Source organism: Geospiza fortis, unplaced genomic scaffold (assembly GCF_000277835.1).
Source record: "Geospiza fortis unplaced genomic scaffold, GeoFor_1.0 scaffold11, whole genome shotgun sequence".
NCBI classification, from domain to species: Eukaryota; Metazoa; Chordata; class Aves; order Passeriformes; family Thraupidae; genus Geospiza; species Geospiza fortis.
The window spans coordinates 13,538,574-13,554,521 of record NW_005054304.1 but is presented as its reverse complement, the minus strand read 5'-3'; the positions used below and the strand labels follow the sequence as shown (position 1 = coordinate 13,554,521).

Genomic DNA, 15,948 nt, shown 5'->3' with positions numbered 1-15,948 from the left:
GTCCATGCCCCCTGCAATGAGCAGGAGGTACTTCAACTTGACCATTAAGTAAGTACTTTTTACACTTCCTTTGGTAGATTTTTATTGACAGGCCAGTTCTCTCATTTATTCCTAAAAGTTTAGTAAGAAAAAGCTCCTCACTGGGAGTTAACAACTTCTTTTATTTCCAGAAACAGTAGTTCATATTCCAATGTTTCAGCTATTTTCACCCTAAAACTTGGACGGTAGCTTTTATAATTCAAACACCTCCAGTGTTTCCCTGACTTTTTACCAGCCTGGTAGATCATTCAAGTGAGATGACAGTGCCCTTTGCTCATTTAATGTTTTTTTTTTTCTTTTTTTAATTAAAACAACCTTTGTGATGAGGATGGCAGGCTGAACTTCAGCTATTTTGAAGGAAACAGACAAAGGATGAAAGCAAGGGAAGGGGGGAGTTTCAGAGCAATGGAGATTCACCACTGCCACTCACTACCTACAGGAGAAGTACCTATGGTCATCAAAATACATCTTCCAAGCTCCCTAGCCTTTTGGATATTTCAACTTTGCTGTCTGCATTACTACTCTGTGATGAAATAGCATCCAAGTATCTACCAAGCAGATCCTCCTTTGACCAGCAGCTGAGTCTAGGAGATTTATGTACTTCATTAACAGATGCTGCACACAGTCCAGCTCTACAAAAAAGTAGTAACTACACAGAAACAGATGACTGAAATTCCCAAAAAACCCCCTCTGTTCATCTATTTGAAAGAAGGGCTGGTTTAAAACCAGGTGGGTTTTTGAAGAATTTTGGCCTGTACCTGCTATCATATCAAGGCACATTTATAAAGTAATAAAGGCTGAACTTATGTAAACAAGCAAACCTGCACAGCTCACATCTGAGCAAGTATTTGCTGTATTTTTAACACTAAACCTATTTTCAGCCAGAGGATTTTAACACAGACTTTGAAATAGGGAAGGCCAATTCCATTTCTCCATTTACTAGGATGACTCCACACCAGTTTCAGTAGCAATGCTCTGAGTTTCACTCAGTATTTCAAAGGCAAGGCATACTGTCTATACACTGCTTTTTCCTTTCCAAATGTTACTATTCAGTACAGGAGCTATTTTCTCATTCAGTGTAGTAGAATGTCAAAAAAAGATTCAGATATTCCTTTGGTGTTGTCTGCAAATGCTACTGTAAAATGCTACTGTGAAAGATGTGTGTTAGATTACTTAAATCATGAATGGTTAAAAGAAAATGGCAGTAAAATAGTAGTATAAAGCCACAGCCATGTAAAAAATAGCACCAGGGGTAGAAAGGATTCTGAGACATCCACAGATTAAGAGCAATGGGATTATTTCAGAAACCAGGTAACTCTTTAAACTTCAGGGTATGCTAATGCTTGGGAAGAATCAATTTTAGAAAAATACTATACATTCCTCTGAGAATCTTATTCTTCTTTCTTTCCTATGATCTCTTGCAAGTTCTGCAGTCCCTTAAATTGTTCCTGTGCACGGGCTCCATTTCACAGGAACTGTCTGACAAATGCAATGTTAAAAACTACATTGCACAAACCCACCTGAAGCGACCTGCAAGTATTAGGTTGCCACAAATGTTTCTGAGCTATTCCAGGTACAAGGCATTGCTGAAAGAGGCAAAGCTTGACACTCTAAGTCATAACTCTAGTCTCGATGGGGATGTGTCAACCCTCAGTCAAATTAACTTATTTAATGTCAAATAGTATACAGAAAGAAAAGCACAAAAAATGCATATAAAATAATATTTATGTTACAATAAGATAAACACCAGAACTAAAGATAAACACAAGAACTAAATATTTCATTTATTGTCACCAATTCCCTTACCTGCAAAGGGGAAAACTACAATGATGTATTTCATAGAGCTATTTTGAGAACTGTTCAGATTTGTGAAGTTTGAGATGGAACACCAGATAAATGCAGATTAATTTTTATATCAACTCCAAACATACACATACTTCTATATGCAGACATATGTAAAAGTGAGATGACTGAATATATTCTCGTAACCTATAAGGCTGGAAACATCTTTACACAGGAAGGAATTTAAGACAACATAAAATTTATAAAAAACAAAACTGTTTTCTCCTGAAGACTAAGAGTATGGACTACAAAATTCAGAACATCTTCAGGGGAAATTAAACACATATGTATATTTATACTTAAATGGATATTCATTCTTTTTGGCAAATGATCACTGGCAGACATACCGGGCAATATAGCTGGATTGCATTTCTGAAAATACGTGATTCTTTTACATGTTTCTCAGCAGCTCACAGCTCTTGAATATTACTGATGGATCTCAGTAAAAAACTATATTAGGAAATCTTACAGTGTTGTAGGGACAGACAAAGCATTTTTGAAATTGGCAATCTGGATCCAAGCCCACAAACAGAATGCACACTTCCATGCCGTGCTCAATAGTAACACTACTGGCAATACACAAAATACTCCAAGGAAAGTAACTTCTGCATTTTCTGCCTTTTTCTGCCTTCTTGAAACTTGACCCATACTTATAGGAAAGAGTAACATATCGGCACAGTTCTTATTGCCAGCATCAATTCAATATTAAAAAAACCTAAAGCATTTCTACTAACCCATCAATTTGCTTCAAGTAAAATTTCAGTTCACATGAGTGCCACTTTAAAAAGGGAAATATAAATTTTGAAGGTTTCCTCTAGCAGCCTGAGATCCAAATCTCCCAGGTCTGGTCAAGTTTACAGGACTTTCAAGCATCTAGAACAAAGCATCACCAGCCTCTGAAATGATAATTGCTTTCAAAGGAACTCTGATATTTTGAAAACCTTGCAGAAGACTAATGTCTTAGACACCACAGCATTATCTTCAAGTCACAATAAACTTGATGAAATACACATTTTTATAACTCCGAATTTTTTTTTTATTAAAGCTAGTGAAACTACTGGGATCTGCAACAAATTGAACTGGACTGCAAAACTAAAATACAGCACGAAGATCACTAAAAACAATAAGCCAGCATGAGTTTTATATCAAACTAAAAACATGTGCAGCAGGATAGTAAAATACTATATAATATTCCTGAACACAGTTCAATATGTTGCTTTGACATAATCCCTAACAGAACACAGAACACACGAGTGTATTTCTGCCATATGTAGAATAAGGAAGAAAATATGAACGTCATTTGATAAAGAAATTATTTAGGAATACAAGAAATATTTCAGAGTCCCTAATTATATTTTGACAACCCTTTGTAATGTCATAATGGAACCACAATACTAAGTTTGTAATTGCTTTTTTGTACTCGCATGTACTCTGTTAAGCTAAGCAAAGGTTTACCAAATTAAGGCTTGCAAGTAATTTTTGCTTCACAGTTTCTCACTTTCTGTTAGAAGATCTACTATGCCCTGGTGACAGCTGGAACTTCTAGATGAATAGATGGAATGCTAATGCGTGATTCCCCATCACAATTATACTGGCATATGTAACCAGTGAATCAGATCTTCATGTTTATTTTATGAAAACAAGCCCAATTCTTTTAAAAAATTAATGGTGCTACCATGAAGAAAAGTTGGTAACATCCTACAAATAGAAAACTCTCATGCATATTTTCTTTCTGAGTTTTAAATATTAGTTTTATGTATAGTCTAATTTTAGGGCTCGTTTTTTCAGACTAACAGTATCATAAATTGTTGCTATGTGAACTATGAAATGAGGAGATCAACATCTAAAAGTTTTGCATCAAACTGTTTTCTAAGCCCGTCTTCCAAGCTTTCTTTATCTTTTGCATACAGCTACTCCCAAAGGAGATCTGCAGATTCAGAAAAAGAAGCCACCTTCAAAGGAGCAGAATTTATTTCACAAGCACATCCAGAGCTGATAGTTTTGTTGCATGGGGAACCCTTTCACAGAATTTTGTACAATTAATATGCTTATTTTTCTGTTTGTAGAAAATCAAAACCCAGACTGAATTGGCAATTGTAAAATTAACAGAATTCAAGTCAGGTACTTTTTGAATCAAGCAAGAAAATAAGAAATAAATTATCTGTTTCAGGAAATGCTGTGGAACATCTGAACATCTTGCCATTTCAGCACCAGATAGTTACTGAAATTGTAACTCAAAAGCTTGCCTACCAGAATAAGTAAAAGAACACAGTAGCACAGTTGGGGTAGGAGTCTGGCCTCCTCCTGGTGTCTGACAGAGCCTGATGAGCAGAGCTCTGAAAAGCCTAATTATCTCCAACTTAGTTCACTTAGCAGGGTACTGTAAGGAAGTCATCAATCTGCCATTAGAGGCTCCTTTGTGATTCCTGACAAAAGGGTGGGAAAAGACAAGTAAAAAAATATGCTGAAAGTGGAGCATAATATCAAATTTTAAAAGAATTTTTGTTGATGATTGGAAGTTTTACTCTTCTCTGCCTTTTTAAATTATGTGTGGTGCTTCCTTAGTGTTGGTACAAGAGATCAGAACAATTTTCCCCTAAATCTCCAATTCTGTGCTCTCTTCTTTACAAAGCAAAGAATCCTCTTACTTGCACTAATACTGTCTGCTTAGCCAAGAAAACCATTTAATATTCACAGCTCTTCTGGTTTACACATGTGCATAAGTCTACCAGGGGAAACTGAAGTATTTTATATTTGAAAGTGCTCGTTGTTGTAAACGCCTTTTAACAAAATTAACTTCTATTTTATGACATAAGAAGCTGAGAAAGCATCACACTTAAAAACAATTAAATGCACAATCTACTTCTGAGAAGACACATTTCTGGCTCCTTTTGTGTCATAAACACTTAAGTATACAGTAAATGAAGTTTTGAGCATGATTTCTCCTCTTAACATTCTCTGATGTGGTTCCTTTTAGCAACTAACAAAATGAAAAGCCATGAAAATGGCATTTGTTTCTTCTTGTTCACAAATCAATATGGGCTGTTTCCTAAAAAGGTCTCAAAATTTCAATGGTGTTCACAAATGCTATTACCATTTAAGAAAGGAGAATGGCAACTAAACTCAAGCTCTGCCTGCTTAAACACATATGAAACAGTACAAGCTTGTTTATTTATGTGATGCCCTCAGATTAATTTTTGATCACATAATTTACAGTAATTTATCATTACCAGCAAAGGCATCAAGGATTTATCTTTCTTATTTGTACAAAGAAAGTAAGAAAAAGACTTTTACAAGTCTGCTACCTAATGTTAATAAACTAATTGTTGAAGTTTGACAGCAAAATCTGACCTGCAACTTGTAACTCAAAAGCAGATCAGCATTTGTATTATCAGTCTGAGTAATACAATTCTTCAGAAGTTTAAAAAGGAGCATAGGGTATGAGTTTCTAGGAGAAATATCCCACAAGATCATTCTCCACAGTGAGAACAGTTGATGGCCTGGTACAAGCACTGGGATTCTCCCAAAAGCAGTAACTTTACTGCACTGTGTATCTGAAAGTGATTGCTTCAGTCTTTGGCTGATTTTGTCTTTCCTAAGTGTATTTCTTGCCTCTTTCCCCCACTCTCCATGCAAGTAATGAGTCTTGAGACATTCGTGAGAGGAAACTGCTAGAAAAAAAGGAATGTGGAGTTCACATCTCAATTTATGGTGATCAGAACAAAATAAACATGTCCAACTCTAACAATCTGACAGGCAGAGGTCACTCTACAGCAGTGGTCAATAGGACATCATGTACCTTGCCCATAGCTTAAAAAGCCATAAAAACACACATGATCACTTGATGTTATCAACTGCCCCACTACTGAATGGCATGCACTGAGAGCAATATTGGACAGGTTGTGGAATGCAGATGGCTATCCAAAACTACCAAAACTGAAAGGGAAGCTCAACAGGAATTAAAACACGTTTTATTTATACATCCCCTTTCCCATCCTTCCTACTGTCAGATACTCTTTTCTAAGATCTAGGAGTGTCCCTACCATCACAGTGTTCTCTAGGAAGTGATAAATATCTTCCCTAGACTGCTGCCTTCCAAATCCACTCAAAACTAGGGTCTGTGGCCTGCTGTGATTCTCTGCCCCTTGACAAAAACCAGAAAACTAAAAGTTAAAATGGTTCCCACCAGCACTGTTGACAGCACAAGCCAGTAATAGCCAGTTTAACCATGAATCAGAATCTCTGTCATCAGAAATTAAAAATACTGCAGTCACATACCCTGATGCTTGGTGGTGAAAAAAAGGCACACATGCATTTGTCACTGGAATTGCTATGGAAACCTTTATCATGTACCAGGCACTGGGAAATTTCAGGCTGTTACAACATCACATCCATGGCCATGCCACACAAAGGAAAACAAGAATCTCATGAAAACAAGTATCAATCATTAACACTTTGTCCATTTTTAATGCAGACTTGGACAGCTGCCAAAGAGAAAGAAGAAGCATCTGTGAGGCTGCTGTATGTCAAAGTCCCACACACAGAGTGCTCATGTGTGCTGACATGAGAGACAAAGTATGTTGTGCTAGAGATGGGCCAGGGAAAGGATACTGCCCCAAAGAAGGAAACAGTCGACTGGCTGAGACCAAGTCAAGCAAAACACCACCCTACCCCACACTTACAGTCTTTAATAGTTTTAGTTCAGCAAAATTTTTTTAAAGGATTGTTTTGTCTTCCTTCACCATGGTATTAAAAGCATGGCTTCTAGTATTTACATGAACCTCACCTCTAAACAACAAAAAAAGTTTAAAATAGCCAGCCTTCTCCCTTCACCCAGATAGCACATGTCTTACAGAATTAACATTAGACTAGAAGCTAAACTTTGTTCTCTGACAAGCAGGAATACTTCTATTATTTAAAAAAGAGAAATTATGGGCAGAATTTGGTTGTATAGATTTATTGTGAGAAGAACTCTTTATGGTTCAAGATAATCTAAATACATATTTATATTCCAGATAAGGCAGATTTTTTTTTGGGTCACTCAAGAGTCAGAATTTAATTTCAGCAAAAATATTAAAGATTTTATTACTTGCTCTTCTAAAGAAGAACACAGCTTACATGGTATTTAAAGTAGCTTTCTTTTTAACAGAAAATCAAAATCATAAGAAGAGACTTTATTTTTTTAAAGATTAGGCTAGAAATTCTTTAGTTTTCTATTGTGGTCTTTACTTTTCAGAGATGCAACAAAACCATAAGCTTTTTCAGGAAGGAAAAACAAAAGCTGCCTGTAACTTGTAATAAAGCTTATTGTTTCTTCAAATGGGAAAATGTGAAGCGAAATTATATTTTGAAAAATTATCTTTATCTTGAAGAAAATAAGCAGTAAAAAAATTAAAATGATAGGAGGATGTGCCCAATAATTAGGTGCGTGTTAGGTGAATATAGTGTGTACTTTATAAAACCATAGTAAAAAAGAATAGGGGTTAATAGAACAGTGAGTATAGAAATTATCAGAATTTATCCCTGACCTTAGCATGGACTTGCATGGCTAGGACACCAGAAACTTCCTAAGTGCTTCTCCAATCAGCACAACAATTTTGTTCTTTGAAGCCATGAAGACTTTACTTAGTCACCAAACTGATCAATACTTTAAATTTTGAGTTTCTCAGGAATGCAGTTAAGACCAGGGAAATTGCAGACAATCATAATAGGCTGGAATTTCTGCATTACTTATTGACATGCCAAGGGGTTTTGATTTGTTTTATCTGTGTAGGAATGAATTCTGTTTTCTGTGGATACTTTTGATTTTTAAAAGTCTTGAGATTTTCAACCACAGCTTCCAATATTTAAAAAACTCCGCTTTTAATATTTTAAAAATGCTGTTTCACCAAGTTATCTGGATCTGAGTTTCAATAAATTTAAGGGGATAAACTTCTAAATGTACATCCTGCCTGTAGCTGCCCGAGACTCACAGATGTCAACACTGGCTAGAAAGCAATTCAGCAGAAGGGTTATCTGGTTCAGTAGCTGCCTACAGTCAGAATCTGGAATGAGGAGGTACAAATGTGCACAGCTAGTGTCATGTGAGAGATTCCCTGGGTATCCAAGACAGCTGCCTCTAACTGACAGCTACAACCACAGCCCAGCACAGACTCCAGCCCGTACATAAAACAGCCAGTGGCTGAGGCCAGAGACGCTGGATCAATTCACAAAGCAACAAATGCCTGAATGCAGACAATGTAACTGAGCCCAAGGAGTCTGCCATGAGCTGAACCGGTTTCTAGGTGCACTGAGTATTGATTTAACCTTCACTGACTGCCAGGAGGGCTTAGACACCTCATAAGTCAACACCTACACAACACAAGCTTCTGAGTTTAGGCATCTTAATGTAAAGCTGAACATGACTCTGTTTCATGCCCTTATGTCTTCCCTGCCAGTGCTCCCAAAAGAATTATTCCTGGACTCAATCAGCCAGTTGAAATGACTGGGTACACACATATCCAGCTGACACAGTAAGAGCATCTTGAGCTGAAAAGGAGGAAAAGGCATTATTAAGGATAATGGTACGTGTTGCTGAGGACAATGGCGATGACCCAGAGGTGAGCATTTCCACTGGGAGGAATTACTGAAGTTAACAATTGTTAAGAATTCCCTCTCAAAACAATATGGGGAAGATTTTTAGAGGGCTTTTTCTTTGGTTTGCACCTCACTTCTCTTACACCCGTGATGAGATTTCTCTGCCTTTCTGCCCTTGAAACAGCACTGAACGCTGCCATCTCCATGGTGGTTCCTTGCCTACAGCTATCCCAGGGCATTTCATGTAGAGATATGAGCTCCAAAGACTGAGCAGCTGTTTACAAGCATTAGGCAAGAGACACTCTCTAAGCAACTGAAATGTGGGAGGTGGGGGTCTGAACCCAGAAGGAAAGGACACGGGTGGCAGCACAAGTTAACATCAACTGGAGGGCAGCCCACAGGCTCCAGAATCAGCCTCAAGTCCTTAACAGAGCTTGTTCAGAGCTACAGTGCCACACAGAATTACAGTCTCTCTCTTCATCAGCACAGAGCCTGAAGATACCACTCTGTACAGGCCATACATCAAGAGTCTATTGTGAAATATAAGTGCCATGGGCAGTGGTCATCTCCAGTATCATATGGATTTCTTACACAGTCCTGTTAAATGGAGCCTGGCACTGCAAGGATACTGTGCATTCAGGCCAAGTGCTTTAAGGTTGTAAATCAATATGTCTTTTAACAGAAAATAACGTTTAGAAACTAAAAAATCGAAAATAAATGCTTGCATCTCATAATGGAAATCTTTAAAAAATTGCCAGTCAATATGGTGGTAAAGCTCTAACTTTCAATTATGATTCTGAAATACAAAAGACCCTCATAGAAATCCTGGTTTGGGCAACTAAATTGTGCTAAGACAGTTCCACAGACCAAAGCTTACTTCTCACAAAGCATACGGAGCATACAAAAAGCCTGAGTTTCTCAACTGATTTCACTAAGTATGGCATTGGTACTGGCTTGGTAATTGATTTGTTTTTTGTATTTCCTTGCTCTTCCATATTTTATAGCACTCAATTCACATTTCATTTTTGCTATATGTAATGTTTCCTTTCTGCTGGTGTATTTCTTCCTTAGAACTGAAGTCAGGTCCCTAGATTTCCACGTCTTCAATTACAGCTGACAAGACAAAGTTCTACTATTCTTAAATAAAGCAGAACTAATTCAAAGCAGTGTATCTAATTAATCAAAACAGCTAGCAGTGCAATATTTAAAATAACTGAGGGCTGCCTGGATTATAGCAACATTATTAGCATGTGATTAATAAGCAGTTGAAGTATTACATTTGCTACACATTTGCTAAGTTATTTTATCTTGCTTTAAAGTTTGGTGGCAAAGTTTCAAGCCATAGTTAGGAGATTTGCTCTATTCAGTATTATGTTGTTAACCCCACCATCTGGTCAGACAGCTGAAGGAACTTAACCATATGTGGGGGGCATATTTCTCTCTTGGGAAATATTTTTCTTATAGAATTATGCAATGGTTATCAGTTTCTATCTTACTACAGTAGGATCAAAAAATATAGTAAAATACTTTGTAGACAACCTGAGCTCAGTGGGCCTTGTATTTAACTGTTACTTATGTCAGAAAACAAGATGCACTTACTTGTGGACCAGGCTGACCCTGAAAAAAACAAGAAAAACAAAAGATTATGGAAAGTTATGACAAGGATGAACTCTTTAAATAGTAGAAAATAGTTACAGTTCTCTCTGATAAGGAGCTAACAAAATATACAAGTGACTGCATTGAAGTCAGATTTTGGATCTTAAGTTGATATTGAATTTGAGTGTTTTAATTCAAACTGATGAACTTTCTTGCAACTAACTGATTCTAGAAATAAATTACAATAACATAACAAAACTGCATTTGAGAAACTTCTTATTTTAGATATCATTGACAATTTGGAAATGATAGGACTTAATTGACAGTTCTCAAGTGAGGAAGAAGCCAGAGGTGCTGAGTTGATTCAGAGCAGGCATTATGGGTTTTTTGCTCTTTCATTTCTTTATTATGGCTCCCCTCCATGCTTCAAGGATATGCTAATTATTTACTATTAGTGCTTGTTGAATGAACAAAGTCTCAAAACTGGAGGAACACACTGCTGGACAAACAGTAGTCTTTTTGCCATTGCTACAGGCACCATCGTTTTAAGCGAGGTAAAACCCCTATTTAAACCAGCAATTGTGGAAGGTCTGAGATGAGCTTTTGTCAGTCAATCCAAGAAGACAGCTGATACTTTTCCTCTCTCTTATTTATCAACATCCCCCTTAGATCACCCCTGGACAAGTGGAGAGGCACCCTTTGCACACTGAGGAACTGTATTTCTTCTTGCTGCAAGCCCATTCAGAGCAGAATTCCTATCCCTAATTTCCCTAAACCAGAAAAGCCAAATTAAGTAATGAATTATTTTAGTGCCCTTAACAGAAATTACTTGCATGAAGCAGAATTATTTTAGCAAACAGTACAGTAGCTGTGACTATAAACAGCATGACCCAGACAATCAGCTCACACTGTAAGACAGAGAAAAATAACTTCATATTTCTCCTTAGAGAATTCCTTTAAACGCCTAGGGCTACCTTAGCCTCTGGTGTTTTATGACAACTAAAATAATACTTCAGTTAAACTGAGACTATGTTTCCTTTTGTTGACAGAAACTGAGCGTGGAGACTTCTTTTAAACCATATAAAACCACTTTAGCTGGGAGGTACTTTTAAAGAGAGCTGAAACTTTTCTGTCTGAACATCAGGAAATACTTTTTTACTGTTAACCAAGCATGGGACCATGGGAGATTGTGGAGTTTCCATTCTTGAAGACACTCAAAAACCATCTAGGCATGATTCTGGGCAAACTGCTTGAGACAGCTCTACTTGAACAGAGAGGTTACACCAGATGACCTCCAGAGAGGTCCCTACCAACTCAACTTCAACCGTCCTGTGATTCTGGGCAATTTTAGATGGGGTGGGAGGCAGAAGCATCTCAGCTGGGAACCATTATCAACACAAAAAGCAAATGAAGAAATGCTTTTTATAGTAACTAATAAAACTTCTTGTGCCAATTAAAAACCAAAATAAAATGGTATTTAAATGCACACAAAGGTTTTAAAATATTTTTTAAATATATGGAATCACATCACAGAGGAATAAGAGTAAAATACAGAATTATTGTGGCTATCTAATCTTTAAAATGAATGCAGCATAAGGTATTCCTTGTTGGGGATGCTGCAGTTTTCTCTTCATTCCTTAGAACAAAACTGCACCATAGAGAATATAAAAAAACCAAAGTTACTGGCTGAGGTTGGCAGTTCAAGTATTAGCTAAAACTTTCTGAGTTGGTGAGCTCGATGAAATTACACATCATGCTGGGTTAATGAATATGATTGAGACTCCTCAGCACTCATATATTACCTCAATCTTCCCCTCACAGCAGGTTTTAAGCTATTTTATGTTATACCTGTTCTTAAAATCATCAGGAATTGCTTATAGATGCAGTACTGGGCAGCCAGTACAATAAAATTGTATAAACTACCTAAACTGAGGTCTGTGCTTGCAAACTTTATACACAGAATTCAGAACACATTTGTTCACAAAAGTATCAAAAGTTGCAATAGATTTTGACCAAATCATTAAAGGCTGTCTCCAACATATATATATATAAAAAAGCCCAAACTTAAAGGAAGGTCTGAAATTATCAAAATGTTTCAACAGAGTTAATGTAAAGCTGTAGAAAGCAAATAAACCGAATATATGCATATATATTTCAACAATGAGATTTGAAAATTGACTTTTTTTCCTTCATCTGAGACATAGAGGCTGCTAAGTGTCCATATGGTACATGCTATATGTATGATATAAGAGACATACACACATAACACAAACATATCCTGAATTGAATATGAGGTGACGGTTGCAGTCATGCTCCCAACAAAAGTGTTTTCTACTCTCAACAGCATCACTACTTTGCTTTTCTAGTACTGAGCATTTATAATTCTTTTATTTCAAGCCTCCAATACAGAAAAAGCTGGAAAATGAATTTTTACAGGACAACATTTTTTCAAGTAGACAGAAAACTCTATGAGATACTGGGGACTAAAATCACTGCATTAGTCTTTGTTTATATATGCTGCCAATATAACAATTATCCTGCATTAAGCTATAAATGCAGATGCTGAATACAAAAGTACTCAAAAGCAGGATGATTTTAACCCCTTGGCTATTAGCTCCTTCAGCATGGAAGGAAATTTGCATTAGTGAAGGTATTTTCTGGTTTTTACAATGGTTCCTAATCCTTCAATATTTCTGAGTAGTTTTATCTGCTCCTTGCCCTACTATCCACTGCAGTTACGGTAGAATTTTCCCTACTCAAAAGCGATCCAGTAAGTGACACTACCCAGAGGGTGCAGCAAGCACTGAATTATGGAACTCATCAGCTCTTCTTAAAAAGGTATGGGTAGAAAAGCATCACAACACTGACATTTTTAATTGTAAAGGGTTATTGTCACACAACAGCAATTCAAATTGTAGGATACAAAAAAGGGGCTGTTAATTTTGCCATCTCTCTTTTTTGTTTTGTTAAAGCGTCAGGAATAAAGCTCCTTGAGTTACTTTGGTGTTCATTAAAAAGCCCTCTAACATGATTTCAATCTGATATCATAACTCATTGGAGCAAGCTCAATCTCAATTTATCTGCTTATGTTCCCAAAATGGCCTCAGGACTGCTGAATGATATCAGTCTGGTTCACTGCTGCATAAATCGCCCTCAGGTCATGTTCCTTGTGGATTAATATGTTTTAGCTGTAAGTCTTTCTCTAAATTTTAGATAACCAATGGGGAGAAAATACTGTTCAAGACAGAAAAGTAAGCATTACTCTGATTTTTGTCTAATGAATATCTCTTTATTCAAATCTGTTACATACTCTAAAATTGATTCATTGACTCTAGCTATCAACTAACTGCAGTCTTTGCAGGCATTTAGGGATCAGTCCCACCACCACTGACTGGTTGGGTGCATTTTGGGGGCTGCTGCTTTGAACCCCGGATTATTGCTCATATACTTGATTATCCCAACTGAACGCTGCTTTTTATTTTTTTTTTTTTAATCTAAATTACTGCAGTGGGTATAGCTGCATAATATCTCATGGTTTCAGTAAAATCTCCAGAACGATTTTCCCTTCTATATTCCTATTTACTGGCTTAATACACAATTTGGAGGCAAACAAAGGGATTTGGCAACCTATTCTAATTGCCATGATGGGAGGTCTTCTACTGTAGTCAGTTAATCCCTTACTAGAAATTGAAACCAATATTAGCTGCTGATATATAAATTATATTAAAACAAAAAGAAAAAAAATCCATGGTGTAACTCAAGTCAACAGGTAAATTATCAATCCCCTAAAAGAGACTAAAGAAAAAGCTTATTGACTGCACTTGCAAACGAGTTACTTTTACAGACAAGTTACTTAAAAGTAGAAAGAAACCTCAAAGAGCAAAGAAAGAGGAGAAAATGAAAGCTGACACTGCAAGTTAACAATTTGAGCTTGCAAAGGAAATGGAGCTTGTAGTAAGTAAAAGGATAGAAAAGAAAATAGGTATCCAGGGTATCAGTGAAAAGGGGTGCCCTGGGAAGGGAGAAAAGAGAGGGAGTGAAAGGAACAGCAAGAGAAAGTGCCAAAATTGGATTTTCACACTTTTGCTGTGGTGTTAATCTTTAAAGAGCTGGGAACATAAACTTCCAGGCTTATACATCTAAACATAGAGCTACACAAATATACACACAAGTACAAATGCATTAACAAAGGCATTGTATAAAATTAAATGTTATTTCTAACTTAATTCAAGCAGCATACCCCTAATGAATATCTGGAATATAATACAAATGCATTTATTATGGTACATGAGGCTGTTCAGATTTAATCAACCAATACAAACCAGGCACAGAAATTAAAACATAAAAATTAAGAATTTGTGAAAGAAGGAGGAGCCACAGAAATGTAGTCAGAAGTGATATCCTGCTGTTTGAAAGGCACCACCAAACTATCATTGGACAGAGCACCCAAGGAGGAACATCTGCCTTCCAATCTAATTCAGACAGAAAATGAAAAGTGAAGAGGAGAAGCAGGGCTGACCTCCATTTCCTTGCATAGGCATAAAAGACTGAAGTGGCTTTTCAGCAACTTGTTAAAAATCCATGCTACTGGACTGCTACTGTTATGCTGTTATGGTGAAGGAAGCCAGTATTTGACTAATATACATTTCAGCATAAGAAATTATAAAAAGCAAAGAGGGGCATATGTGAGAGACCTAAATTACACTGGTTTTGAACAAATCACCTACCAGCTTTCCATCCATACCAATCGGACCCTGGGATAATCAAAAGTCAAAACAAAATGGAACAGTTAAATCAGAGTAACACTGAAGATGACGGGGGGAAAAACAGACTTGGGGAATACTGTGGACTTTAGCAGATGAGTAACTGTGTCAGCAGCTAAATGCAATACATTTTGAGAATGAAGGCACAGAAAAGAAACAACAAAAGAAGCAGACCTAAGACAGGATTAATAAAAACAGCATGGTGGGAAGTAGCCAGACAATAGCTGATGTTTAACAAAAGACAGGTTCAGCATGCAATGAAGGAATTGTTAGTCTGGCAAATCACAGTGGTCCAACATAACCAAACATATGAAATAATGCATCTTGCTTTATTATTCTATTTCTGTTATTTCTTTAAATAACAGAAAACAGCTACTTATTCGCCTATTTATTTACGTGGTTGCAACTTTAAATCTCATAACTAATCTGTATTTAAATTAACATTATAGAAATTATTGTTAGAAACTTTAGCTCACACCATCCACGGAGATATTAAAGATTTCCACTTACACCTTCTCTGAGAAGTCCTGTACCTTACCCCACTTTCTCTTTTTTTCCCTTGGGAAACATGGAATGAGTAGGAATTCACAAGTTACTTATTTTCTTAAGAATCCAGAAGTTGGTTGCAGTTACATGAATGCAAATTATACAAAGGATTTAAAATAGATGTATACTGCTATAACTGGGTTATTGGTCTTGTATCAACTGCCTGTTTAGGTGATCAGAAGAGAGAGAAGAGGACTAAAGAAAGTTGGATTAATTTTAAATGTGATGTTTATTTGCTGTGTCTTCTGACAATGAGCAGTCAGGTTAACTTTCACTGGCAATGGAATAAGAGCAGGCACAGTATGGCAGTTTTTTCTGCCCTTAAATTAATGTTTTAAGCTGAAATCATGAGCTCTCAGGTATTTGCCCTATGCAAATGGGACACTAGTTTGTGTCTGCTGAAGAGAAGCTTTCTCTTAAATGCATCCAGACTTTCCCCCTGGAGCTTCACAGGCACCCCTCTCTATCTGCCCCTCCATACACCACCTTAGGGCTGACTGCTCACACTGCTAGATTAGGGTCACTGCTGCTGAGGAGAGAGCACATATATTTGCTGGGTTTATGTTGATCTATTTTATCCTTGCTG

The 15,948-nt window shown here is 36.8% G+C and overlaps 1 protein-coding gene across 1 annotated transcript in view; it reads right to left on the bottom strand.

The window, feature by feature from the left end:
- Window positions 1-15,948, bottom strand: part of COL25A1 (collagen type XXV alpha 1 chain) — a 299,366-nt gene that overhangs the window by 109,233 nt on the left and 174,185 nt on the right. Inside the window, exons 6-7 of the mRNA XM_031066491.1 lie at window positions 14,781-14,807; window positions 10,057-10,074 (exon numbers count right to left, since the gene is read on the bottom strand). Coding sequence (XP_030922351.1) covers window positions 10,057-10,074; window positions 14,781-14,807 — 45 coding nt within the window. The remainder of the gene's footprint in view (window positions 1-10,056; window positions 10,075-14,780; window positions 14,808-15,948) is intronic.